Below are 26,789 nucleotides of genomic sequence, written 5' to 3'. Positions count from 1 at the left end.
ATTTAACCAGGTAGGCCAGATCACCTTGATTTAACCAGGTAGGCCAGATCACCTTTATTTAACCTGGTAGGCCAGATCACCTTTATTTAACCAGGTAGGCCAGATCACCTTTATTTAACCAGGTAGGCCAGATCACCTTTATTTAACCTGGTAGGCCAGATCACCTTTATTTAACCAGGTAGGCCAGATCACCTTTATTTAACCAGGTAGGCCAGATCACCTTTATTTAACCAGGTAGGCCAGATCACCTTTATTTAACCAGGTAGGCCAGATCACCTTTATTTAACCAGGTAGGCCAGATCACCTTTATTTAACCAGGTAGGCCAGATCACCTTTATTTAACCAGGTAGGCCAGATCACCTTTATTTAACCAGGTAGGCCAGATCACCTTTATTTAACCAGGTAGGCCAGATCACCTTTATTTAACCAGGTAGGCCAGATCACCTTTATTTAACCTGGTAGGCCAGATCACCTTTATTTAACCAGGTAGGCCAGATCACCTTTATTTAACCTGGTAGGCCAGATCACCTTTATTTAACCAGGTAGGCCAGATCACCTTTATTTAACCAGGTAGGCCAGATCACCTTTATTTAACCAGGTAGGCCAGATCACCTTGATTTAACCAGGTAGGCCAGATCACCTTTATTTAACCTGGTAGGCCAGATCACCTTTATTTAACCAGGTAGGCCAGATCACCTTTATTTAACCAGGTAGGCCAGATCACCTTTATTTAACCAGGTAGGCCAGATCACCTTTATTTAACCAGGTAGGCCAGATCACCTTTATTTAACCAGGTAGGCCAGATCACCTTTATTTAACCAGGTAGGCCAGATCACCTTTATTTAACCAGGTAGGCCAGATCACCTTTATTTAACCAGGTAGGCCAGATCACCTTTATTTAACCAGGTAGGCCAGATCACCTTTATTTAACCAGGTAGGCCAGATCACCTTTATTTAACCAGGTAGGCCAGATCACCTTTATTTAACCAGGTAGGCCAGATCACCTTTATTTAACCAGGTAGGCCAGATCACCTTTATTTAACCAGGTAGGCCAGATCACCTTTATTTAACCAGGTAGGCCAGATCACCTTTATTTAACCAGGTAGGCCAGATCACCTTTATTTAACCAGGTAGGCCAGATCACCTTTATTTAACCAGGTAGGCCAGATCACCTTTATTTAACCTGGTAGGCCAGATCACCTTTATTTAACCAGGTAGGCCAGATCACCTTTATTTAACCAGGTAGGCCAGATCACCTTTATTTAACCAGGTAGGCCAGATCACCTTTATTTAACCAGGTAGGCCAGATCACCTTTATTTAACCTGGTAGGCCAGATCACCTTTATTTAACCAGGTAGGCCAGATCACCTTTATTTAACCAGGTAGGCCAGATCACCTTTATTTAACCAGGTAGGCCAGATCACCTTTATTTAACCAGGTAGGCCAGATCACCTTTATTTAACCAGGTAGGCCAGATCACCTTTATTTAACCAGGTAGGCCAGATCACCTTTATTTAACCAGGTAGGCCAGATCACCTTTATTTAACCTGGTAGGCCAGATCACCTTTATTTAACCAGGTAGGCCAGATCACCTTTATTTAACCAGGTAGGCCAGATCACCTTTATTTAACCAGGTAGGCCAGATCACCTTTATTTAACCAGGTAGGCCAGATCACCTTTATTTAACCAGGTAGGCCAGATCACCTTTATTTAACCAGGTAGGCCAGATCACCTTTATTTAACCTGGTAGGCCAGATCACCTTTATTTAACCAGGTAGGCCAGATCACCTTTATTTAACCAGGTAGGCCAGATCACCTTTATTTAACCTGGTAGGCCAGATCACCTTTATTTAACCTGGTAGGCCAGATCACCTTTATTTAACCAGGTAGGCCAGATCACCTTTATTTAACCAGGTAGGCCAGATCACCTTTATTTAACCTGGTAGGCCAGATCACCTTTATTTAACCTGGTAGGCCAGATCACCTTTATTTAACCTGGTAGGCCAGATCACCTTTATTTAACCAGGTAGGCCAGATCACCTTTATTTAACCTGGTAGGCCAGATCACCTTTATTTAACCAGGTAGGCCAGATCACCTTTATTTAACCTGGTAGGCCAGATCACCTTTATTTAACCAGGTAGGCCAGATCACCTTTATTTAACCAGGTAGGCCAGATCACCTTTATTTAACCAGGTAGGCCAGATCACCTTTATTTAACCTGGTAGGCCAGATCACCTTTATTTAACCAGGTAGGCCAGATCACCTTTATTTAACCAGGTAGGCCAGATCACCTTTATTTAACCTGGTAGGCCAGATCACCTTTATTTAACCAGGTAGGCCAGATCACCTTGATTTAACCAGGTAGGTCAGTTGAGAACAAGTTCTCATTTACAACTGCGACCTGGCCAAGATAAAGCAAAGCAGTTTGGCACATACAACAACACAGAGTTACACATGGAATAAACAAACATACAATCAATAATACAGTAGAAAAATCTATATACAGCATGTGCAAATGAGGTAGGATAAGAGAGGTAAGGCAATACATAGGCCGTGGTGGCAAAGTAATTACAATATAGCAATTAAACACTGGAATGGTAGGATGTGCAGAATATGAATGTGCAAGTTGAGATACTGGGATGCAAAGGAGCAAGATAAATAAATAAATACAGTATGGGGATGAGGTAGATATATGGGCTGTTTACAGATGGGCTATGTACAGGTGCAGTGATCTGTGAGCTGCTCTGACAGCTCTTGGCGCTACTTGTGCTGTAGTTAACTGACACGTAATGTATTTGCACCTTCGTGCACTTTATTTTTTATGCAAACGAAGGCCTGCTTTTTAGTTAATACTAGCTTCGTGAGTTGTATCTACTGTTTTGATGTATACCCCACATGCTATATGCTAAACTAATTAGCCACTGCCATTTTAGCCTGCTCTAGCTTTGGCCTACCGCATCCCACTTGACATTCATATTGGTATCTTGACTCTATATTTGCATAGCTTAATCACTTATTATTTTTTACATATTGTTATTTATATTTAATAATTGTATTTGTATTGCAATGTATTAATATTATAGCATTTGATATCCTAATGATGCATTCATGTACATTCATTATGGCTTGTCATTATTATTAGCCATCTCTGTTTCCCTGCAGAAAAACACCGGCTGGCCAATCCTAACCACAGCCAGATCACAGACTAATGCCAACTCAACTGTCAACTGTCAATCCTATCCTCTAACTCAACTGTACTGTGATTCAATTCATCTGTACAACCTTCCATGTACCAACACCTTAAAATAAAGACGCAGGTCAGTACATTAGCATAATGGGTGACTGGTGGATTGCATTGAGACGGGGCTGAAGTTTTGTATGACTACTACTGCTAACATTGGCAGTCATTGCCTGTATTTATATATTCCATGAACGTGAAATATAATGCCACATGTCTGTTGATTTTGGAAGAGTATGATAAATACCTTACAGATCAATGTAAAAATCTTAAAGACCTGTTAATGTTTTGTTGTCATTTGATCATTTGCAAATAAGAAAGCATTTGAAGCTTCAATCTCGTCTTGAAAAACACATTTTGTTTTTCATTATTATCCTGGACAAACTTATTAACAAAACTGTATTTTCTTGTGTCCTTTGTTTGAGCATAATACTGTCCACTTGACCTTTTAGAATTACTGATGAGGCTTTTATCAGCACACCATATTTGAGCAGGGACTCCCATTCACAGTATTTGGAAACACCAGAAGAAGGGGTCTAATTCTGCACGAGACAGGACTCGAAATGCCAGTGTCTTCAACCTTTTCTGCCTTTGTGTTCCCAGTCCCTGGCAAGGTGTTGCGCAACTCTTGATTAAGTGGTGTTACAACACACCATGTCATGTTTCAGAACACCTCAGGATGAATGTTTCAAAACTGTCCCAATACCCTCAGAACCACGTGTTTCAATACTCCAGCCAAGTCAAGGTTTTGTTTGTAAGGTGGTGGCAGCTCAATTGCCACTAGTTTTTGTGTTATAGACCACTTCATTTTAACAGTGCACTAACATTTGACCTTTTTATTAAAAAAAATACATAGTCACTCACTAGATCCCTAAAGTGCATTCCATCAATGCACATCCCAAGAGGTTGGTGGCACCTTAATTGGGGAGGATGGGCTCTGGGTAATTACTGCCCTGGAATGGTATCAAACACATGGTTTCCATGCCATTCCATTTTCTCTGTTCCGGCCATTATTATGAGCCGTTCTCCCCTCAGCAGCCTCACTGATGCACATGTAATGTACTTTAGCAATAGCTTAACTATTTTTTTCTATGTTCTACGAATTACTGGTCCATTCTCATGATCAACGTGTTCTCAGTCAAATCACATGGTAGAGTTAATAGAGCTAAGTACATTATACAGATGGTGATAGGCCTAATACAAACAGTAGAGCTACTCACCAAGCACAATGGCCAGCATCTGCGTAGCCTTCTTCTCCCTGTTCTGCATGCTCCTGACTCGATGTTGTTGTTGGCTGGTCAGGGATTGGGAGTGGGGGGCGGGACGGAGTGCCGTGTGAATGCGTCCATTGGACAGCTCCTTGACCTCGCAGCTCCTCCGCACAGGAATACGCTCTTTCGCTTTGGCCACCTCTTCCTCGGCGCGGTCGTGCTCAGTGCGGCCGCAGGAGGCGTGGCTGATGCTGCAGTAGTTCTGGATGTCCACCGGGGGCAGCAGTGTGTTGTCCACAGGGGCCGTCCGGGGACGCTTACGCCACAGACACCCAGACAGAAGGTGAGCTTTAGGGGGCCCTGCCGGCTCTATACTCTCCTGAAAGGAACACAGTCAGTCACATTGGAAGGTGCTGAGCAATGCCCTTACTGTTGATCTGGTCCATAGGGAATTATTTAAAAAATATATATATATTTCACCTTTATTTAACCAGGTAGGCAAGTTGAGAACAAGTTCTCATTTACAACTGCGACCTGGCCAAGATAAAGCAAAGCAGTTCGACACATATAACAACACAGAGTTACACATGGAGTAAAACAAACATACAGTCAATAATACAGTAGAAAAATAAGTCTATATACAATGTGAGCAAATGAGGTGAGATAAGGGAGGTAAAGTCTGTTACTGTCACTTTGTCCTATCGTTGTCTAATATCTTTTCACTTTTGTTTTGAATGTTCTTAATTGGAAAATGCTAAAATAAAATATTCAAAAAAATAAATAAAATAAAACACTGGAATGGTAGATTTGACAGTAGATGAGTGTGCAAAGTAGAAATACTGGGGTGCAAAGGAGCAACATAAACAAATAAATACAATAGGGGAAGAGGTAGTTGTTTGGGCTATTTATAGATGAGCTATGTACAGGTGCAGTGATTTGTGAGCTGCTCTGACAGCTGGTGCTTAAAGCTAGTGAGGGAGATAAGTGTTTCCAGTTCCAGAGATTTTTGTAGTTTGTTCTAGTCATTGGCAGCAGAGAACTGGAAGGAGAGGCGGCCAAAGGAGGAATTGGCTTTGGAGGTGACAAGTGAGATATACCTGCTGGAACGCGAGCTACGGGTGAGTGCAGCTATGGTGACCAGCGAGCAGAGATAAGGCGGGACTTTACCTAGCAGGGTCTTGTAGATGACCTGGAGCCAGTGGGTTTGGCGACGAGTATGAAGCGAGGGCCAGCCAACGAGAGCGTACAGGTTGCAGTGGTGGGTAGTATATGGGGCTTTGGTGACAAAACGGATGGCACTGTGATAGACTGCAACCAATTTGTTGAGTAGGGTGTTGGAGGCTATTTTGTAAATGACATCACCAAAGTCGAGGATCGGTAAGATGGTCAGTTTTACGAGGGTATGTTTGGCAACATGAGTGAAGGATGCTTTGTTGCGAAATAGGAAGCCAATTCTAGATTTAACTTTGGATTGGAGATGTTTTATGTGAGTCTGGAAGGAGAGTTTACAGTCTAACCAGACACCTAGGTATTTGTAGTTGTCCACATATTCTAAGTAAGAACCGTCCACAGTAGGGATGCTGGACGGGCGGGCAGGTGCAGGCAGCGATCGGTTGAAGAGCATGCATTTAGTTTTACTTGTATTTAAGAGCAGTTGGAGGCCATGGAAGGAGAGTTGTATGGCATTGAAGCTCGTCTGGAGGGTTGTTAACACAGTGTCCAAAGAAGGGCCAGAAGTATACAGAATGGTGTCGTCTGCGTAGAGGTGGATCAGAGACTCACCAGCAGAAAGAGCGACATCATTGATATATACAGAGAAGAGAGTCATAGGCAAGAATACTGTTGATCTGGTCCCTAGACAACCTTACCGTTGATTAAATCAAATCAAATTTTATTTGTCACATTCGCCAAATACAACAGGTGTAGACTTTACAGAGAAATGCTTACTTACAAGCCCTTAACCAACAATGCAGTTTTAAGAAAATACCTAAAAAAAAGTAAGAGCTAAGAATAACAAATAATTAAAGAGCAGCAGTAAAATAACAACAGTGGGGCTATATACAGGGGGTACCGCTACAGAGTCAATGTGCTGGGGCACCGGTGTCGAGGTAATATGTACATGTAGATAGAGTTATTAAAATGACTATGCAGCATAGAAGGGCGGGTTGGGGGGGGGGGGGGGGGGGGGGCAATGCAAATAGCCTGGGTAGCCATTTGATTAGATGTTCAGGAGTCTTATGGCTTGGGGGTAGAAGCTGTTTAGAAGCCTCTTAGACCTAGACTTGGCCCTCCGGTACCGCTTGCCATGTGGTAGCAGAGAGAACAGTCTATGACTAGGGTAGCTGGAGTCTTTGACAATTTTGGGGGCCTTCCTCTGACACCACCTGGTATAGAGGTCCTGGATGGCAGGAAGCTTGGTGACACCGCCTGGTATAGAGGTCCTGGATGGCAGGAAGCTTGGCGTACGCACTACCCTTTGTAGTGCCTTGCGGTCGGAGGCTGAGCAATTGCCATACCAGGCAGTGATGCAACCCTTAGGATGCTTTCGATGCTGCAGCTGTAAAACATTTTGAGGATCTGAGGACCCATGCCAAATCTTTTCGGTCTCCTGAGGGGGAATAGGTTTTGTCGTTCCCTCTTCACGGCTGTCTTAGTGTTCTTGGACCATGTTAGTTTGTTGGTGATGTGGACGCCAAGGAACTTGAAGCGCTCAACCTGCTCCACTACAGCCCCGTCGATGAAAATGGGTGTGTGCTCATCCTCCTTTTCCTGTAGTCCACAATCAACTCCTTTGTCTTGATCACATTTAGGGAGAGGTTGTTGTCCTTGCACCACACGGTCAGGTCTCTGACCTCCTCCCTATAGGCTGTCTCATCGTTGTCGGTGACCCACTGTTGTGTCATCGGCAAACTTAATGATGGTGTTGGAGTCGAGCCTGGCCGTGCAGTCATGAGTGAACAGGGAGTACAGGAGGGGACTGAGCATGCACCCCTGAGGGGCCCATGTGTTGAGGATCAGTGTAGCGGTTGTGTTGTTACCTACCCTTACCCCCTGGGGACGGCCCGTCAGGAAGTCCAGGATCCAGTTGCAGAGGGAGGTGTTTAGTCCCAGGGTGCTTATCTTAGTGATGAGCTTTGAGGGCACTACGGTGGTGAACGCTGAGCTGTAGTCAATGAATAGCATTCTCACATAGGTGTTCCTTTTGTCCAGGTGGGAAAGGACAGTGTGGAGTGCAATAGAGATTGCATCATCTGTGGATCTGTTGGGGGCGGTATGCAAATTGGAGTGGGTCTAGGGTTTCTGGGATAATGGTGTTGATGTGAGCCATGACCAGCCTTTCAAAGCACTTCATGGCTACAGACATAAGTGCTATGGGTCGATAGTTATTGGGCACAGGGACTATGGTGGTCTGCTTGAAAAATGTTAGTATTAAAGACAGAGAGAGGTTGAAAATGTCTGTGACGACACTTGCCAGTTGATCAGCGCATGCTCAGTGTACACATCCTGGTAATCTGTCTGGCCCAGCGGCCTTGTGAATGTTGACCTGTTTAAAGGTCTTGCTGGCTGTGGAGAGCGTGATCACACAGTCGTCCGGAACAGCTGATGCTTTCATGCATGTTTCAGTGTTACTTGCCTCGAAGCGAGCATAGAAGTTATTTTGCTCATCTGGTAGGCTTGTGTCACTGGGCAGCTCCCGGCTGTGTTTCCCTTTGTAGTCTGTAATAGTTTGCAAGCCCTGCCACATCCGACGAGTGTCTGAGCCGGTGTAGTACGATTCAATCTTAGTCCTGTATTTAAGCTTTGCCTGTTTGATGGTTTGTCGGAGGGCATAGTGGGATTTCTTATAAGCTTCCGGGTTAGAGTCCTGCTCATTGAAAGCGACAGCTCTCCTCTTTAGCTCAGTGCGAATGTTGCCTGTAATCCACAGCATCTGGTTGGGGTATGTACGTACAGTCACTGTGGGGACGACGTCATCGATGCACTTATTGATGAAGCCAGTGACTGAGGTGGTGTACTCCTCAATGCCATCAGAAGAAGTCCGGAACATATTCCCGTCTGTGCAAAATAGTCCTGCAGTTTAGTATCTGCTTCATCTGACCACTTTTTTATAGACCGAGTGACTGGTGCTTCCTGCTTTCATTTTTGCTTGTAAGCAGGAATCCGAAGGATAGAATTATGGTCAGATTTGCCAAATGGATGGTGAGGGAGAGCTTTGTACCTGTCTCTGTGTGTGGAGTAAAGGTGTTCTAGAGTTTTTTTTCCCTCTGGTTGCACATTTAACATGCTGGTAGAAATGAGGTAAAACTGATTTAAGTTTCCCTGCATTAAAGTCCCTGGCCACTAGGAGCGCTACCTCTGGATGAGCATTTTCCTGTTTCTTTATGGAGGTATACAGCTCATTGAGTGTGGTTTTAGTGCCACCATCGGTCTGTGGTGGTATGTAAGACAGCTACGAAAAATACAGCCAATCATGAGATACTCTACCTGTTGTTTACAAATATACATAGGCCACTGCCCCGTGTCTTACCAGAGGCTGCTGTTCTATCCTGCCGATAGTGTATAACCCACCATCTCTATGTTATTAATGTCGTCGTTCAGCCACAACTCTGTGAAACATAAGATTTTACAGTTTTTAATGTCCCGTTGGTAGAATATACGTTCTTTCAGTTCGTCCGATTAATTTTCCAGCGATTGAACGTTGGCTAACAGTACGGATGGCAAACGCAGATTAGCCACTCGTCGCCTGATCCTCACAAGGCACCCCGATCTCTTTCTGCGAAATCTCAGTTTATTTCTCCAGCAAATGACAGGGATGAGGGCCTGTTCAGGTTTTTGAAGTATATCCTTCCCGACTCATTAAAGAAAAAATTCTTAGTCTAATTCTTGGTGAGTAATCGCTGTTCTGATGTACAGAAGCTCTTTCCATAAGAGACAGTAGCAGAAACATACAAAATAAGTTACAAACAATGTGAAAAAAGTAACAAAATAGCATGGTTGGTTAAGAGCCGATAAAACGTCAGTCATCCTCTCCGGCGCCATCTTTGCCATGATCTGGTCCATAGACAACCATACTGTTGATCAGGGCCCGGTTTTCCAAAAGCATCTTAAGGTTAAGTTAATTTTATAGGATTAAGATATAAGATTAATTTAACCTTTAGATGCTTTTGGGAAACCGGCCCAGGTCCAAAGACAACCCCTTGCCTGAAATTTAGATGCAGCTGTTCGCTTTCATATTTCCCCTATAATAAGAGATTGATTCAGACCTGGGACACCAGCTGACCCGACTCTCTGACATTTATTCATGATTCCACATGTCTCTGTCCTGATCTCCGCCCCACCCTGTCAGGGACCCAGCCCCTTCCTGGTTCACTGCTTCTTCCTTCCTGTTCCTCGTGCTTCCGCCAGTCAGTCTAAACTTGCGTATAACAGCCGAGCCTCGCAGCCCTGTTTACAGGGGGGAATTAAAGCTTGTCATTTGCTCCATCTTTGATGTCTCGCAGCCCTGTGGATTGGTGTGACAAATAAACATCCAGAGCCTGCGAGTTTAGTGGCAGTGAGGCGAGGAGAGGAGCCCGGTATCAGAATGAAGACTTTCAGCTCCCTCACAGCCCGGGGGCTAGCACAGACTAATGACATGGGCACACGCAGGCACACACACTCACACACACACACTCAAGTCATCCAAAAACTCAGGTTTATCTATCTATGTATCTGTTTCTATTCATCTTCAGTACTCTTCCTCATACCTTCCAACACACCGTAAACACAGGAATTTACAAAGGCACGCACACACACACACACACACACACACACACACACACACACACACACACACACACACACACACACACACAGCTCTTACCACTTTGATCCTAATGGGGGACAGGTCTCTGTTCTCCTTGGGGGACTCCTCCTGCAGACACTTTTCCTGGGAGAGAGAGATGAATGGAGAGACAGGGATTGAGAGAGATACAAATGATGACTGACTCATCCTTCAACAGGTAAACACACATGAGGCAAGACAGAGGGAGAGAGAGATGGGGAGAGGAGGGAGAGAGGGGTGGCAGAGAGGAAATATCACACCTGACTCACCCTTCAAAAGGCAAACAACTTTCTTCCAGCAGTCAGCACCCTCCCATCCCCCCACCCACCCACCCATCCACCCATCCATCCATCCACCCATCCATCTAGTAGCTGTTAACTAAACCGCCTGTGTCACAGGGCCCTCCAACAACTTAAACCGGATTCTCAATATCTTTGCCTGCTGTGTTGCTGATGATCTTGAGGTAAACTCTGCTTGACTCTAATAAAATTAGAAGGTGAGAAAAAAATGACATTCTTTAATGCTGCTCCAGTTAGCTGGAACTAACCCCCGTTCTAACATTCCCAAACAGCACTCTACTCCGTTAGTTCCCTCATCCCAGATTTCTCCTGACTACACAACCATCCCATAATGAATATGATCCAAACCTGGGCTTAAAGACTGGAAATGATTCCACAATCCGCCAGTCAAATGAAGGATTTGATTTCATAACCCGCATGTCACTAATACAATCCTATTTATTTGACTTCCCTCCATATGGTGTTGCTTGGTAACTAAGACAATTATCTGGTAACAATTGGCACTTTTTGGAACTAAAAATAATTTAATGGCCTATTTTACTGAATCCCAAATAACAAAATAGTCATTTGTTTAGAATGATCATGTAATTACCATTTGTTTGACAATGCGATTTCTAAGTACATTGAACAAAAATATAAACGCAACATAAAGTGTTGGTCCCATGTTTCATGAGCACAGAGTAATGCAGGTGCACCTTGTGCTGGGGACAATAAAAGGCCACTTTAAAATTAGCAGGTTTGTCACACAACACAATGCCACAGATGTCTCAAGTTTTGAGGGAATGCAGGAATGCAAGAATGTCCACCAGAGCTGTTGCCAGATAATTGAATGTTAATTTCTCTACCATAAGCTGGCTCCAACGTCATTTTAGAGAATTTGGCAGTACGTCCAACCGGCCTCATAACCTCAGACCATGTGTTACCATGCCAGCCCAGGAACACCACATGCGTTTTCTCAAGCCCTTTTGTGGGAGAAAACTCATTCTGATTGGCTGGGCCTGGCTCCTCAGTGGGTGGGCCTGGCTCCCAAGTGGGTGGGCCTATGCCCTCCAAGGCCCACCAATGGCTGCACCCCTGCTCAGTCATGTGAAATCCATATATACTAGGGTCTAATTAATTAATTTCCATTGACTGAAACCTCGAGTGTAACGGAAATGACCCTGAAACTGACTGATCGTGACTGCAATGATCAAAGAAACTCCCCAAGCCTACGGCTCCTCAGATCCCACATTATCATATAACCTGAACTGAGCCTGTTCAACTCTCACATCACAGATACATTCCTCTATCTACATCACATGGAGCCAGGTCACCTAGACAGCAGAGCGGAGCTCACAGCAGCTCCTTGGAGAGGTTTTATCATTGTCACTCCTGTAACTACGCCAACCTAATATCTGGATAATCGCCTCACTCCGTTTCCATGGCAATTGTGCACGTTTTATACAATGTCGGTGGACATTGACATCACCATGACAGATGCCACTTGTGACATTGGCTATTCATGAGTGAAATGTTGATGTGAGCGTGCAGGGTTTATTATTTATTTTTCCATGTCACATTGAGCTTGCTATCTCTTCTATAAGGAAATCCTTACATTTGACATTTTACCAGACGCTCTTATCCAGAACGACTTACAGGAGCAATTAGAGTTAAGTGCCTTGCTCAAGGGCACATTGGCAGATTTTTCATCTAGTTGGCTTGGGGATTCGAACCGGCGACCTTTTGGTTACAGGTCCAACACACTTAACTGCTAGGCTGATGCATGCATATGTGTTTGTATGTGTGTGTTGTATAAGAGTGAATGCACTCACTTCCATGTTCATTTGCACAGTCACTGTGGGACCATATGACTGTGTTCTCACCGCGGAGGGCTGGGCCGAACCTGGCTGGCCCTTCCCGCTGCTGCCCTGGCGGATGGCAATCCTCTTCCTCCTCTTCCTGAGGAAGACGTAGATGCGGATGTACACCAGCAGGGTGACGATGAAGGGCAGGTAGAAGGACACTACCGACGAGTAGATAACAAAGTCAGGGTTGGAGATGGAGCACACCGTCGGGTCGTCTGAGGAAGAAGAAAACCACTATGTTCAAATGACTAAACAATACACATCAACAACACGTCTCTTTTCAGCACCGCTCGTACGGCCAACTAGCAAGATAACTGTAGTAAGTGTTATCTGTTATTTCCCACAATTAATTTAAATGGAATATGCAAATTGCATGTTAGCTCTGTGTTCATTCAGACGTGATTGAACACTGTTTGCTCTAGATTAATAGTGCATGCTTCACCACACAAGGACACTAGGAGGGAGACTGACTGACTAAGACTGGAGGTCTTCTCCTTCCCAACCTAGTACTACTACCAAACCCTGACTGGAGGTCCTCTCCTTCCCAACCTAGTACTACTACCAAACCCTGACTGGAGGTCCTCGCCTTCCCAACCTAGTACTACTACCAAACCCTGACTGGAGGTCCTCTCCTTCCCAACCTAGTACTACTACCAAACCCTGACTGGAGGTCCTCTCCTTCCCAACCTAGTACTACTACCAAACCCTGACTGGAGGTCCTCACCTTCCCAACCTAGTACTACTACCAAACCCTGACTGGAGGTCCTCTCCTTCCCAACCTAGTACTACTACCAAACCCTGACTGGAGGTCCTCTCCTTCCCAACCTAGTACTACTACCAAACCCTGACTGGAGGTCCTCTCCTTCCCAACCTAGTACTACTACCAAACCCTGACTGGAGGTCCTCACCTTCCCAACCTAGTACTACTACCAAACCCTGACTGGAGGTCCTCTCCTTCCCAACCTAGTACTACTACCAAACCCTGACTGGAGGTCCTCACCTTCCCAACCTAGTACTACTACCAAACCCTGACTGGAGGTCCTCACCTTCCCAACCTAGTACTACTACCAAACCCTGACTGGAGGTCCTCTCCTTCCCAACCTAGTACTACTACCAAACCCTGACTGGAGGTCCTCTCCTTCCCAACCTAGTACTACTACCAAACCCTGACTGGAGGTCCTCTCCTTCCCAACCTAGTACTACTACCAAACCCTGACTGGAGGTCCTCTCCTTCCCAACCTAGTACTACTACCAAACCCTGACTGGAGGTCCTCTCCTTCCCAACCTAGTACTACTACCAAACCCTGACTGGAGGTCCTCACCTTCCCAACCTAGTACTACTACCAAACCCTGACTGGAGGTCCTCTCCTTCCCAACCTAGTACTACTACCAAACCCTGACTGGAGGTCCTCTCCTTCCCAACCTAGTACTACTACCAAACCCTGACTGGAGGTCCTCTCCTTCCCAACCTAGTACTACTACCAAACCCTGACTGGAGGTCCTCTCCTTCCCAACCTAGTACTACTACCAAACCCTGACTGGAGGTCCTCTCCTTCCCAACCTAGTACTACTACCAAACCCTGACTGGAGGTCCTCACCTTCCCAACCTAGTACTACTACCAAACCCTGACTGGAGGTCCTCACCTTCCCAACCTAGTACTACTACCAAACCCTGACTGGAGGTCCTCTCCTTCCCAGCCTAGTACTACTACCAAACCCTGACTGGAGGTCCTCTCCTTCCCAACCTAGTACTACTACCAAACCCTGACTGGAGGTCCTCTCCTTCCCAACCTAGTACTACTACCAAACCCTGACTGGAGGTCCTCTCCTTCCCAGCCTAGTACTACTACCAAACCCTGACTGGAGCTAAGCAAGTCCCCTGTTCTGGTGTAGTTCACCTGTGGGGTTTAATATCTCACCTGTTCTTCACCTGTGAAGTCTAATATCTCACCTGTTCTGTGGTGTCTGTATAGCAGTATCGAACAGAATTCTACTTCCATTACCTAATCTTTGAAGGTGTGTCTCATCTGTTCCGTTGACTGTTGCCTATTCCAAAATCCATCTCAATAGCCACAACAGCCTCAACATGTCCTGTAGATGTCTAAAAGGACTGGCTGGGCGAAAGCAATGTGGTGGTAACACTACCAAGCCAACCAAAGGGTTTGGTGGCGCAGCTACCATATTATACCCATCCGATCCTTCCAGATCTATGAGGAAGTAGTACAGGGTTATAGGGCCTTGCTGGCTAGGGGTTCATTTCAAACTGGGCATCCATCTCACAACGCATCACCGGGGGCAAACTACCTGCCCTCCAGGACACCTACACCACCCGATGTCACAGGAAGGCCATAAAGATCATCAAGGACATCAACCACCCGAGCCACTGCCTGTTCACCCCGCTATCATCCAGAAGGCGAGGTCAGTACAGGTGCATCAAAGCTGGGACCGAGAGACTGAAAAACAGCTTCTATCTCAAGGCCATCAGACTGTTAAACAGCCACCACTAACACTGAGTGGCTGCTGCCAACACACTGACACTGACTCAACTCCAGCCACTTTAATAATGGGAATTGATGGGAAATGATGTAAATATATCACTAGCCACTTTAAACAATGCTACCTTATATAAATGTTACTTACCCTACATTATTCATCTCATATGCATACGTATATACTGTACTCTATATCATCGACGGTATCCTTATGTAATACATGTATCACTAGCCACTTTATACTATACTATGCCACTTTGTTTACATACTCATCTCATTTGTACATACTGTACCCGATACCATCTACTGTATCTTGCCTATGCTGCTCTGTACCATCACTCATTCATATATCCTTATGTACATATTCTTTATCCCCTTACACTGTGTACAAGACAGTAGTTTTGGAATTGTTAGTTAGATTACTTGTTATTACTGCATTGTCGGAACTAGAAGCACAAGCATTTCGCTACACTCGCATTAACATCTGCTAACCATGTGTATGTGACAAATAAAATTTGATTTGATTTGATTTGATCTACAATGGCGTGTCTGACATGTGCAAGGGGGTGTGGGTGCGTCTCACCTGTACTCACGTGTCTCACCTGATGTGTTGAATCCGAACAGAAGGGGGCAGGAGACAGCGAAGGCCAGGATCCACACTGTCGCGATCATGGCCGAGACTCGCTTCCTGGAGCTGTGTGTGGTGTTGTAGAGGACCGGCATCACCACCGCTGTGTACCTGGACATGGCTCACACAGACAATTTGTAAGAGGGAGAAGTCAAAGAAGTTGGAAAGTTAGAGGAAGAAACAAAAGGGGGAGAAAAAAAGTTTGTAAAAGACAGACGCCAAAAAAGTTTGATGAATTAGAAGTTAACAGAAAGAGAAGGAAGGAAGGAAGGAAGACTGTGATGTCAAGACCCACAATGGAACAGCAAACAAAGCGCTTTTATATTGAAACTGTTTCGCAATTACTCAATTTGACTATTCAGCAATATGACCAGTAAAGCTTTGATTAAAACCTGTATCAACCTTGTGTTATATGCCAATAATGCGTAATGAGCATGTGCAAACAGAGAGAGTAGAGGCGGTGACAGAGAGGGAACAGTAATTAGGGGGCACACCGATTCAGGCACTGATGAGACAACACGTTTCACTACAACCAGCCTACTGCCATCATCATTGTTTAACCACATCAACGTAATTATACATTTTCTTCTCACGCCGAACGTAAAGGGGTGAGGAATAAAGGGCCATGGAAAGGGGGATACCTAGTCAGTTATACAACTGAATGCATTCAACTAAAATGTGTCTTCCACATTTAACCCAACCCCTCTGTGTAACGGATTTCCTCCTCTTCGTCTGAGGAGGAGTAAGAATCGGACCAAAGCGCAGCGTGGTAAGTGTTCATGATGTAATCTTTAATGAAACGAACTGAACACTGAGATACAAAACAATAAAGTGAACGAACGAAAACCGAAACAGTACCGTGTGGACCAAACACTCACATGGAAAACAGTACCGTGTGGACCAAACACTCACATGGAAAACAGTACCGTGTGGACCAAACACTCACACAGAAAACAGTACCGTGTGGACCAAACACTCACATGGAAAACAGTACCATGTGGACCAAACACTCACACAGAAAACAGTACCGTGTGGACCAAACACTCACATGGAAAACAGTACCGTGTGGACCAAACACTCACACAGAAAACAGTACCGTGTGGACCAAACACTCACATGGAAAACAGTACCATGTGGACCAAACACTCACACAGAAAACAGTACCATGTGGACCAAACACTCACACAGAAAACAGTACCGTGTGGACCAAACACTCACATGGAAAACAGTACCGTGTGGACCAAACACTCACACAGAAAACAGTACCGTGTGGACCAAACACTCACATGGAAAACAGTACTGTGTGGACCAAACACTCACATGGAAAACAGTACCGTGTGGACCAAACACTCACACAGGAAAACAGTACCGTGTGGACCAAACACTCACATGGAAAACAGTACCGTGTGGACCAAACACTCACACAGGAAAACAGTACCGTGTGGACCAAACACTCACATGGAAAACAAACACCCACAAACCAAAAGTTAAACCCAGGCTACCTAAGTATGATTCTCAATCAGAGACAACTAACAACACCTGCCTCTGATTGAGAACCATACTAGGCCGAACACAGAAACCAAACATAGAAAAACAAACAGACTGCCCACCCCAACTCACGCCCTGACCAAACTAACACAAAGAATAAAATAACAGAACTATGGTCAGAACGTGACACTCTGAATCAGAGAGGTGCGGAGAGCTGCCTTAATCGTCATCCATGTCTTTGGCGCCCGGGGAACAGTGGGTTAACTGCCTTGCTCAGGGGCAGAACGACAGATTTTTACCTTGTCAGCTCAGGGATTCGATCCAGCTTACCTTTCGAGGTAGGGTAACATAGCACAAAAACACGAGAGAAACAATCAGAGGCTAAAAATAATACTATCCCATTTTCTCTCTCTTACTCTCTTTGTGTCTTTTTGCTCATTTTCAAGCTGATCCTAGGACAGGTCAAAAAATGATGTGTGGAAAACAATTTCACAGAACCAGATGACAACAGTGAAGAAGCATTGGGCAAGAGGAATTGGAGCACTTCAGAACACTTCAGGGTTGATCCATGTGGAACTCTGACCCCTGGGCATGCACATCACATTATCAATCAGGTTGTATTTATTTATATATCTTCATACTCTTGGTTTCTCTTAATATCTTTTATTACTAAACACCATAAACTATGTGACATGATGAATGTCTTGCATTTACTGCAAATGCATTGCAATACCACTGTATTTTTGTGCTTAGAAAGGCACTCTATCAAATATCCTAAGCATACAGTACCAGTCAAAAGTTGGGACACACCTACTCATTCAAGGGTTTTTCTTTATTTGTACTATTTTCTACATTGTAGAATAATAGTGAAGACATCAAAACTATGAAATAACACATATGGAATTGAGATTCTTCAAAGTAGCCACCCTTTGTCTTGATGACAGCTTTGCACACTCTTGGCATTCTCTCAACCAGCTTCATGAGGTAGTCACCTGGAATGCATTTCAATTAACAGGTGTGCCTTGGAAAAAGTTAATTTGTGGAATTTCTTTCCTTCTTAATGGGTTTGAGCCAATCAGTTGTGTTGTGACAAGGTAGGGGTGGTATACAGAAGATAGCCCTATTTGGTAAAAGACCAAGACCATATTATGAAAAGAACAGCTCAAATAAGCAAAGAGAAATGACAGTACATCATTACTTTAAGACACGAAGGTCAGTCAATCCAGAAAATGTCAAGAACTTTGAACGTTTCTTCGAGTGCAGTCTCAAAAACCATCAAGCGCTTTGATGAAACTGGTTCTCATGAGGACCATCACAGGAAAGAAAGACCCAGAGTTACCTCTGCTGCAGAGGATAAGTTCATTAGAGTTACCAGCATCAGAAATTGCAGCCCAAGTAAATGCTTCACAGAGTTCAAATAACAGACATCTCAACATCAACTGTTCAGAGGAGACTGCGTGAATCAGGCCTTCATGGTCGAATTGCTGCAAAGAAACCACTACTAAAGGATACCAATAATAAGAAGAGACTTGCTTGGGCCATGAAACACGAGCAATGGACATTATTAGACCGGTGGAAATCGGTCCTTTGGTCTGATGAGTCCAAATTTGACCGCCATGTCTTTGTGAGACGCAGAGTAGTTGAACGGATGATCTCTGCATGTGTGGTGCTGTTGGAAGACTGTTGGAAAAGCATTACAGGTGAATCTGGTTGAGAGAATGCCAAGAGTGTGCATAGCTGTCATCAAGGCAAAGGGTGGCTACTTTGAATAATCTCAAATATAAAATATATTTTGATTTGTTTAACACTTTTTTGGTTACTACATGATTCCATATGTGTAATTTCATAGTTTTGATGTCTTCAATGTTATTCTACAATGTAGAAAATAGTAAAAATAAAGAAAAATCCTTGAATGAGTAAGTGTGTCCAAACTTTTGACTGGTACTGTGTATGCCCCCAGTTGCAGGGTAATTCTCTCTGGAAGAAAAACATGATAATAATAAAGTTGCAATGTTTCCTGGGAGAGCAATGATAAATCATTGGGACCGTCGCTGCACTGCATCATTACAATACATACCGTGTACACATGATGCACACTGGACATTCTCTCTCTCTCGCTCTCTCACACACACCAATGTTCAAACGCCCACACACACGCACGGCCGCACGCGTGCATACAAACATCCTTCACACGGAGGTGTTAATGATTCACCTGTCAGGACTAAGCTGCTAATCAGTCTAAACAAACAAAACACACACACACACACACACACACACACACACACACACACACACAAACACACACACCTACAGAGAATAACCATACGCCTTCACTCTAAACAAACAAGCAAAACACACACACACACACACACAATGTATTCTGGCCACTGTTTTCCTATTTATTTGATGCTTAAAACTTCTTGCGACTCTCAAACCCGGATCCGGGAGCGTAATCATCGCCTCAAACTAATTAGCATAACGCAGCGGACATAAATACCCCTAGAAAATCTTCCTATTCATGAAAATCACAAATTAAATATATTGAGACACAGCTTGGCCTTTTGTTAACCACACTGTCATCTCAGATTTTCAAAATATGCTTTACAGCCAACGCTAGACAAGCATTTGTGTAAGTTTATCATGGCATAATGCTATGCTAGGCTCTGCTACCAGCAGGCAACATTTTCACGAAAATAAGAAAAACAATCAAATTAAATCATTTACCTTTGAAGAACTTCGGATGTTTTCACTCAGGAGACTCCCAGTTAGATAGCTAATGTTCATTTTTTCCAAAAATATTATTTTTGTAGGCGAAATAGCTCCCGTTTGTTCTTCACGTTTGGCTGAGAAATCGACCGGAAAATGCGGTCACTACAACGGCAAACTTTTTTTCAAAATTAGCTCCATAATATCGACAGAAACATGGCAAACGTTGTTTAGAATCAATCCAAGGTGTTTTTCACATATCTATTCGATAATATATCCGTCGGGACAATTTGTTTCTCATTAGAAGCGATTGGAATAATGGCTACCTCAGTACTTTACGCAAGATTTTCTGTGGGAGCCATCATGTGACCACTTGCTCAATGTGGTCCCTTACGGCTATTCTTCAACATAAATGCGTAAAAAGACGTCACAATGCTGTAGACACCTTGGGGAATACGTAGAAAGCGTAAGCTCATTCGTAGCCCATTCAAAGCCATATAAGGAGTCATTGGCATGAATCGCTTTCAAAAAATGCGGCACTTCCTGATTGGATTTTTATCTGGGTTTCGCCTGTAACATCAGTTCTGTTGCACTCACAGACAATATCTTTGCAGTTTTGGAAACGTCAAAGTGTTTTCTATCCAAATCTGTCAATTATATGCATAGTCGAGCATCTTGTCGTGACAAAATATCCCGTTTAAAACGGGAACGTTTTTTATCCAAAAATGAAAATACAGGGAGCATGTTGTGCCCAATGATTGTGTGGGTTCAGCCCCCACAGAGTTGTTAAATATGAACTAAGCAAATAAATACTGTACTTACCCAATGCACATCAACAGTAAACACGATTAAGTATTTGACAATATCATACAGCACGCTAACCTAGAGGGTACAGTCACCTCCATACAGCACTCTAACCTAGAGGGTACAGTCACCTCCATACAGCACGCTAACCTAGAGGGTACAGGTACCTCCATACAGCACGCTAACCTAGAGGGTACAGTCACCTCCATACAGCACGCTAACCTAGAGGGTACAGGCACCTCCATACAGCACGCTAACCTAGAGGGTACAGGCACCTCCATACAGCACGCTAACCTAGAGGGTACAGGCACCTCCATACAGCACGCTAACCTAGAGGGTACAGGCACCTCCATACAGCACGCTAACCTAGAGGGTACAGGCACCTCCATACAGCACGCTAACCTAGAGGGTACAGGCACCTCCATACAGCACACTAACCTAGAGGGTACAGGCACCTCCATACAGCACGCTAACCTAGAGGGTACAGTCACCTCCTTACAGCACGCTAACCTAGAGGGTACAGTCACCTCCATACAGCACACTAACCTAGAGGGTACAGGCACCTCCATACAGCACGCTAACCTAGAGGGTACAGTCACCTCCATACAGCACGCTAACCTAGAGGGTACAGTCACCTCCATACAGCACGCTAACCTAGAGGGTACAGGCACCTCCATACAGCACGCTAACCTAGAGGGTACAGGCACCTCCATACAGCACGCTAACCTAGAGGGTACAGGCACCTCCATACAGCACGCTAACCTAGAGGGTACAGTCACCTCCATACAGCACGCTAACCTAGAGGGTACAGTCACCTCCATACAGCACGCTAACCTAGAGGGTACAGGCACCTCCATACTGCAAACGCACATAACAAGGTGATCCGAGCCAGCAAATGTTTATGAATGCAATGTTTCTCGTGAGAGTGTTTATAATCAAATATTTAAGGCACACACACCTCACTCCTACTGTATATGTCCATTTCAACACACTTTCAAAACAACAAAAAATAACTCAAGACACGCACACACTATCTCTTACACACACGCTCACAAACGCACAGACACACACACAGACACACAACTAGCCCCTTACCTGTCGATGCTGATAGCACACAGGTTGAGAATGCTGGCGGTACACATCATAACATCCAGGGTGACAAAGACGTTACAGTACATCCTGCTGAAGAGCCACGCCCCTCCGACCACCTGGACAGGAAACACAGGGTCACATGACACACAATCAAACAGCTTTATCATCAATATCAATCATCATCATTCATAAACACACACAACATCAAATATATGATTCTCTCTCTCTGTCTCTCTCCCTTCCACAATACAACATGATAGAGAAAAAAACCTCACACACAGTTCAATTATGCCCTCACATTCACACCCTTCACAAGGACAATTACACACTCCCAGTTCCAGCCCGCCTCAGCCAGGCAGATAGTGCTGCTCAGACAGGCCTTCCCTTTGTGCACTATAATACGTGGTAACAACTGTCTGACAGAGATGTGTTCTGAGCTGCATCGCCTGACTGCTGGATCTCCTGGTCTTAGATGGGAACACACACAATCACACCCATCCACATGCACCCTTCCTCTCCTTATGGGGTCCAGTCAAACACCCTATGTGATGCTCAGCTCCCTCCCTCCCCCAAACAACCCAGGTGGACCCTCACCTCCAAATACCCTCCCTCCCCATCCCTGGTCCCCCCCCGCACCCAGGTGGACCCTCACCTCCAAATACCATCCCTCCCCATCCCGGGTCCCCCCACCCCCCCACCCCCCACCCAGGTGGACCCTCACCTCCAGGTAGACAGCCCAGGGCATGACCAGCGAGGCCACCAGCAGGTCAGCTACAGCCAGGCTCACCACCAGGTAGTTGGTGGTGGTCTGGAGGGACCTCTCTCGCACCACAGCCAGACACACCAGCACGTTGCCAAACACGATGGCCAGGATGAGCAGGGAATACAGCATGGCGTAGTAGTTACACTCTGTATCCTCCTCCCAACCACCAGAGGAATTCCCATGGAGGAGGTCTTCCCGAATCCCTTCCGAGTCATTCCAGAAGAAGCGTTCAGTGACGCGAAACATTGCCATGGAGACGTCTCTGTGACATGGGAGAGGGGCTGGGTGAGAGACCTGCATGGGAGAGAGGGACAGGGACGGAGCTGATCCCATTACAACCACTAAGAGAAAGCTCCATACACGTCATATGAGATGTCCTCCCCATAGGGAAACGCTGAGTCACATCACCATCTAATCTGATACATCGCCATGATCAAGATCTACCCTCAGAGGCCAGTTTATTAGGTACACCACCCCGTTCACGAAAAGGGTTGTTCCTACAGACGTGGCCGTGGCTTGCTATATAAAGCAGGCAGACAGGCATCGAGGAATTCAGTTACTGTTTGACTGAACGTTAGAATGGGCAAAGTGACCTAAGCGGCTTTGAGCGTGGTATGACCGTTGGTGCCAGGCGCACCAGATCCAGTATCTCAGAAACTGCGGCCTCCTGGGCTTTTCATGCATGACAGGATAGTGCCTAGTGTTTCCTGAGAATGGTGCGACAAACAAAAAACATCCAGCCAGTAGCAGTCCTGTGGGCTGGTTGACGAGAGAGGTTTAAGGAGAATGGAAAGAATCATGCAAGCTAACAGGCGAGCCACAAACAGACAAATAATGGCACAATACAACAGTGGTGTTCAGAACGGCATCTCGGAACACACAACTCATCAGTCCTACTGCAGCAGGCGACCACACCGGGTTCCACTCCTATCAGCTAAAAACAAGAAGAAGCGGCTCCAGTGGGCACAAGATCACCAACACTGGACAATTGAGGAATGGAAAAACATCACCTGGTCCAAGGAATCCTAGTTCCTGTTGCGTCATGCTGAGTCAGGATTTGGCGTAAGCAGCATGAGTCCTTGGCCCCATTTTACCTGGTGTCAACGGTACAGGCTGTTGGCAGTGGAGTAATGGTGTGGGGAATGTTTCCTGGCACACATTAGGTCCCTTGATACCAATTGAGCAACGTTTCCATGCCCCGAAGAATTCAGGCTGTTCTGGAGGCAAAGGAGTGTACCTGGTAAAGTGGTCACTGAGTGTATATACAATATTGAATACACATAAGGTTGACGTTTGTTGTCATAAGTCTTGTCCTAGAGTCATAACTGAGCGAATTTCCACTAAATAGGCCAGCTGCAAAGCCAAAATTGGCTATATCGTAAAAATGTGCTTAAATTTAAGGTTAGGCATTAGGGTTAGCAGTGTGATTAGGGTCTGGTTTAAAATGAGATTTTATGACTTTGTGCCCACTCTGCAGAGCTGCCTCCATCTCAAAAAATGCCACCCTGCACAAATATATGTCAACCATTCCCCATTCAGAACACACTATCCCTCTCTCACATCTGATATAAAGCCATCACATATGATAGTGTCACCTACACAATGAGGCCATCGCAGCAAACACAAAACACAATATCCTCCAGAGAATGACAGGCCATGGTCAGAGGGACGTAATCTCAGACTCCCAGCAGAAAGAAATCTTATCGTCTTAATGACTAAATAAATGAGTTCTCAGTCTTTACAATAAAACGTTACTGTTGTTATTCACTTTATATTTCCGGCAGTTTAACAGCTTAATGTCGGAGATGTGTATTTGATGAAGGCTGGTAGAGGTTAAGAGGTTAAGTTATTGTTTTCTGCTGGACCACTGCAGCAGACACATAGTTGGTTGGCACCATCATCAATCTCATTTTATTGAAACTATTCACTTTTTAATTAAAAAAAAATAATGATTTCCCAATCATCCCCAACAGTCATGTCTTATTGCCTTTGGCCTGTTCCGGTAAATCCTCGCCATCAGAGAGAGCTAATCACTCCCTAGATGGCGGTGTCTCTCTCTCTCTCACTCTCTCTCTCAGCAAAATGGTAATGCCGAACACCTGTGCAGTCCAAATACACACTCCAAGCATGACATACCTTTGTTGTACCTGGCCCAGTGGTAGGTAGATTAAGTTAACCTATAAAAACCTTTCAGCTATATTCATTTAACCTATCCAGACCTTTCAGATCAGCAGGGGGTGTGCACAAGGGCAGAAGAAACAGAGTGGATTGGAAGTTGGAAACGTACAACTTGTCTCCTTCCTGGTGATGCCCCTTCAACCCTCCTCTTCCCTCATATTCCTCCCTCCTCTCCCCTCATATTCTTCCCTCCTCTCCCCTCGTATTCCTTCCTCCCCCCTCTAACCTCGTATTATTTCCTCCCCTCCCTCGTATTCTTTCCTCCACTACTCTCCCCTCCCCTTGTAGTCTTCCCTCCCCTCGTATTCTTACCTCCTCTCCCCTCGTATTCTTTCCTCCTCTCCCATCATATTCATACCTCTTCTGCCCTCGTATTCTAACCTGCCCTCGTATTCTAACCTCCCCTCATATTCTTACCTCCTCACCCCTCATATTCTTACCTCCTCTCGCCTCGTATTCTTACCTCCTCTCCCTCGTATTCTTTCCTCCTCTCCCCTCGCATTGTTTCCTCCTCTCCCCTCATATTCTTTCCTCCTCTCCCCTCATATTCTTTCCTCCTCTCCCCTCGTATTCTTTCCTCCTCTCCCCTCGCATTGTTTCCTCCTCTCCCCTCATATTCTTTCCTCCTCTCCCATCATATTCTCATCCTTCTCTCCCCTCGTATTGTTTCCTTCTCTCCCCTCCTCTCCCCTCGTATTGTTTCCTCCTCTCCCCTGGTATTGTTTTCCTCCTCTCCCCTCGTATTGTTTCCTCCTCTCCCCTCGTATTGTTTTCCTCCTCTCCCCTCGTATTGTTTTCCTCCTCTCCCCTCGTATTGTTTCCTCCTCTCCCCTCCTATTGTTTCCTCCTCTCCTCTCCCCTCATATTCATACCTCCCCTCCCCTCGTATTCTAACCTCCCCTCCTCTCCCCTCGTATTCATATCTCCCCTCCCCTCGTATTCTAACCTCCCCTCCTCTCCCCTCATATTGTTTCCTCCTCTCCCCTCGTATTCATATCTCCTCTCCCCTCGTATTCTAACCTCCCCTCCTCTCCACTCATATTCATACCTCCCCTCCCCTCGTATTCTAACCTCCCCTCCTCTCCCCTCATATTGTTTCTTCCTCTCCCCTCGTATTCTAACCTCCCCTCCTCTCCCCTCATATTCATACCTCCCCTCCCCTCGTATTCTAACCTCCCCTCCTCTCCCCTCGTATTGTTTCCTCCTCTCCCCTCGTATTCATATCTCCTCTCCCCTCGTATTCTAACCTCCCCTTCTCTCCCCTCGTATTCTAACCTCCCCTTCTCTCCCCTTTTATTGTTTCCTCCTCTCCCCTTGTATTGTTTCCTCCTCTCTCCTCGTATTGTTTCCTTCTCTCCCCTCGTATTATTTCCTCCTCTCCCCTCGTATTCATACCTCCCCACCTCTCCCCTCATATTGTTTCCTCCTCTCCCCTCGTATTCTAACCTCCCCTCCTCTCCCCTCGTATTGTTTCCTCCTCTCCCCTCCTATTGTTTCCTCCTCTCCTCTCCCCTCATATTCATACCTCCCCTCCCCTCGTATTCTAACCTCCCCTCCTCTCCCCTCGTATTCATATCTCCCCTCCCCTCGTATTCTAACCTCCCCTCCTCTCCCCTCATATTGTTTCCTCCTCTCCCCTCGTATTCATATCTCCTCTCCCCTCGTATTCTAACCTCCCCTCCTCTCCACTCATATTCATACCTCCCCTCCCCTCGTATTCTAACCTCCCCTCCTCTCCCCTCATATTGTTTCTTCCTCTCCCCTCGTATTCTAACCTCCCCTCCTCTCCCCTCATATTCATACCTCCCCTCCCCTCGTATTCTAACCTCCCCTTCTCTCCCCTCGTATTCTAACCTCCCCTTCTCTCCCCTTTTATTGTTTCCTCCTCTCCCCTTGTATTGTTTCCTCCTCTCTCCTCGTATTGTTTCCTTCTCTCCCCTCGTATTATTTCCTCCTCTCCCCTCGTATTCATACCTCCCCACCTCTCCCCTCATATTGTTTCCTCCTCTCCCCTCGTATTCTAACCTCCCCTCCTCTCCCCTCATATTGTTTCCTCCTCTCCCCTCGTATTCATATCTCCACTCCCCTGTTATTCTAACCTCCCCTCCTCTCTCATCGTATTGTTTCCTCCTCTCCCCTCGTATTGTTTCCTCCTCACCCCTCGTATTGTTCCCTCCTCTCCCCTCGTATTGTTATCCTCCTCTCCCCTCGTATTGTTTCC

General features: G+C 45.4%; 1 protein-coding gene across 4 annotated transcripts in view; it reads right to left on the bottom strand.

Annotated features, from left to right (window-relative positions):
- LOC110490825 (dopamine receptor D3-like) overlaps window positions 1-22,836 on the bottom strand; it is a 43,045-nt gene extending 20,209 nt beyond the window's left edge. The window contains exons 1-6 of one of the 4 annotated variants that reach the window (XM_090199352.1): window positions 22,349-22,836; window positions 21,631-21,743; window positions 15,503-15,648; window positions 12,385-12,632; window positions 10,314-10,379; window positions 4,460-4,829 (exon numbers count right to left, since the gene is read on the bottom strand). In XM_090199352.1, coding sequence (XP_090055478.1) covers window positions 4,460-4,829; window positions 10,314-10,379; window positions 12,385-12,632; window positions 15,503-15,648; window positions 21,631-21,743; window positions 22,349-22,723 — 1,318 coding nt within the window. In that variant the 5' untranslated portion in view covers window positions 22,724-22,836. Of the gene's footprint in view, window positions 1-4,459; window positions 4,830-10,313; window positions 10,380-12,384; window positions 12,633-15,502; window positions 15,649-19,749; window positions 20,052-21,630; window positions 21,744-22,348 lie in introns of those variants that run through there. The other 3 variants (XM_036943840.2, XM_090199350.1, XM_090199351.1) reach the window with 3 other exon arrangements.
- Between the last annotated feature and the right edge of the window lie 3,953 nt (window positions 22,837-26,789).

Source organism: Oncorhynchus mykiss, chromosome 15 (genome assembly GCF_057628025.1).
Source record: "Oncorhynchus mykiss isolate SJ-2025 chromosome 15, ASM5762802v1, whole genome shotgun sequence".
Lineage (NCBI taxonomy): Eukaryota > Metazoa > Chordata > Actinopteri > Salmoniformes > Salmonidae > Oncorhynchus > Oncorhynchus mykiss.
Note: the sequence above shows the minus strand (reverse complement) of the source record. Positions and strands in the feature narration are given on the sequence as shown.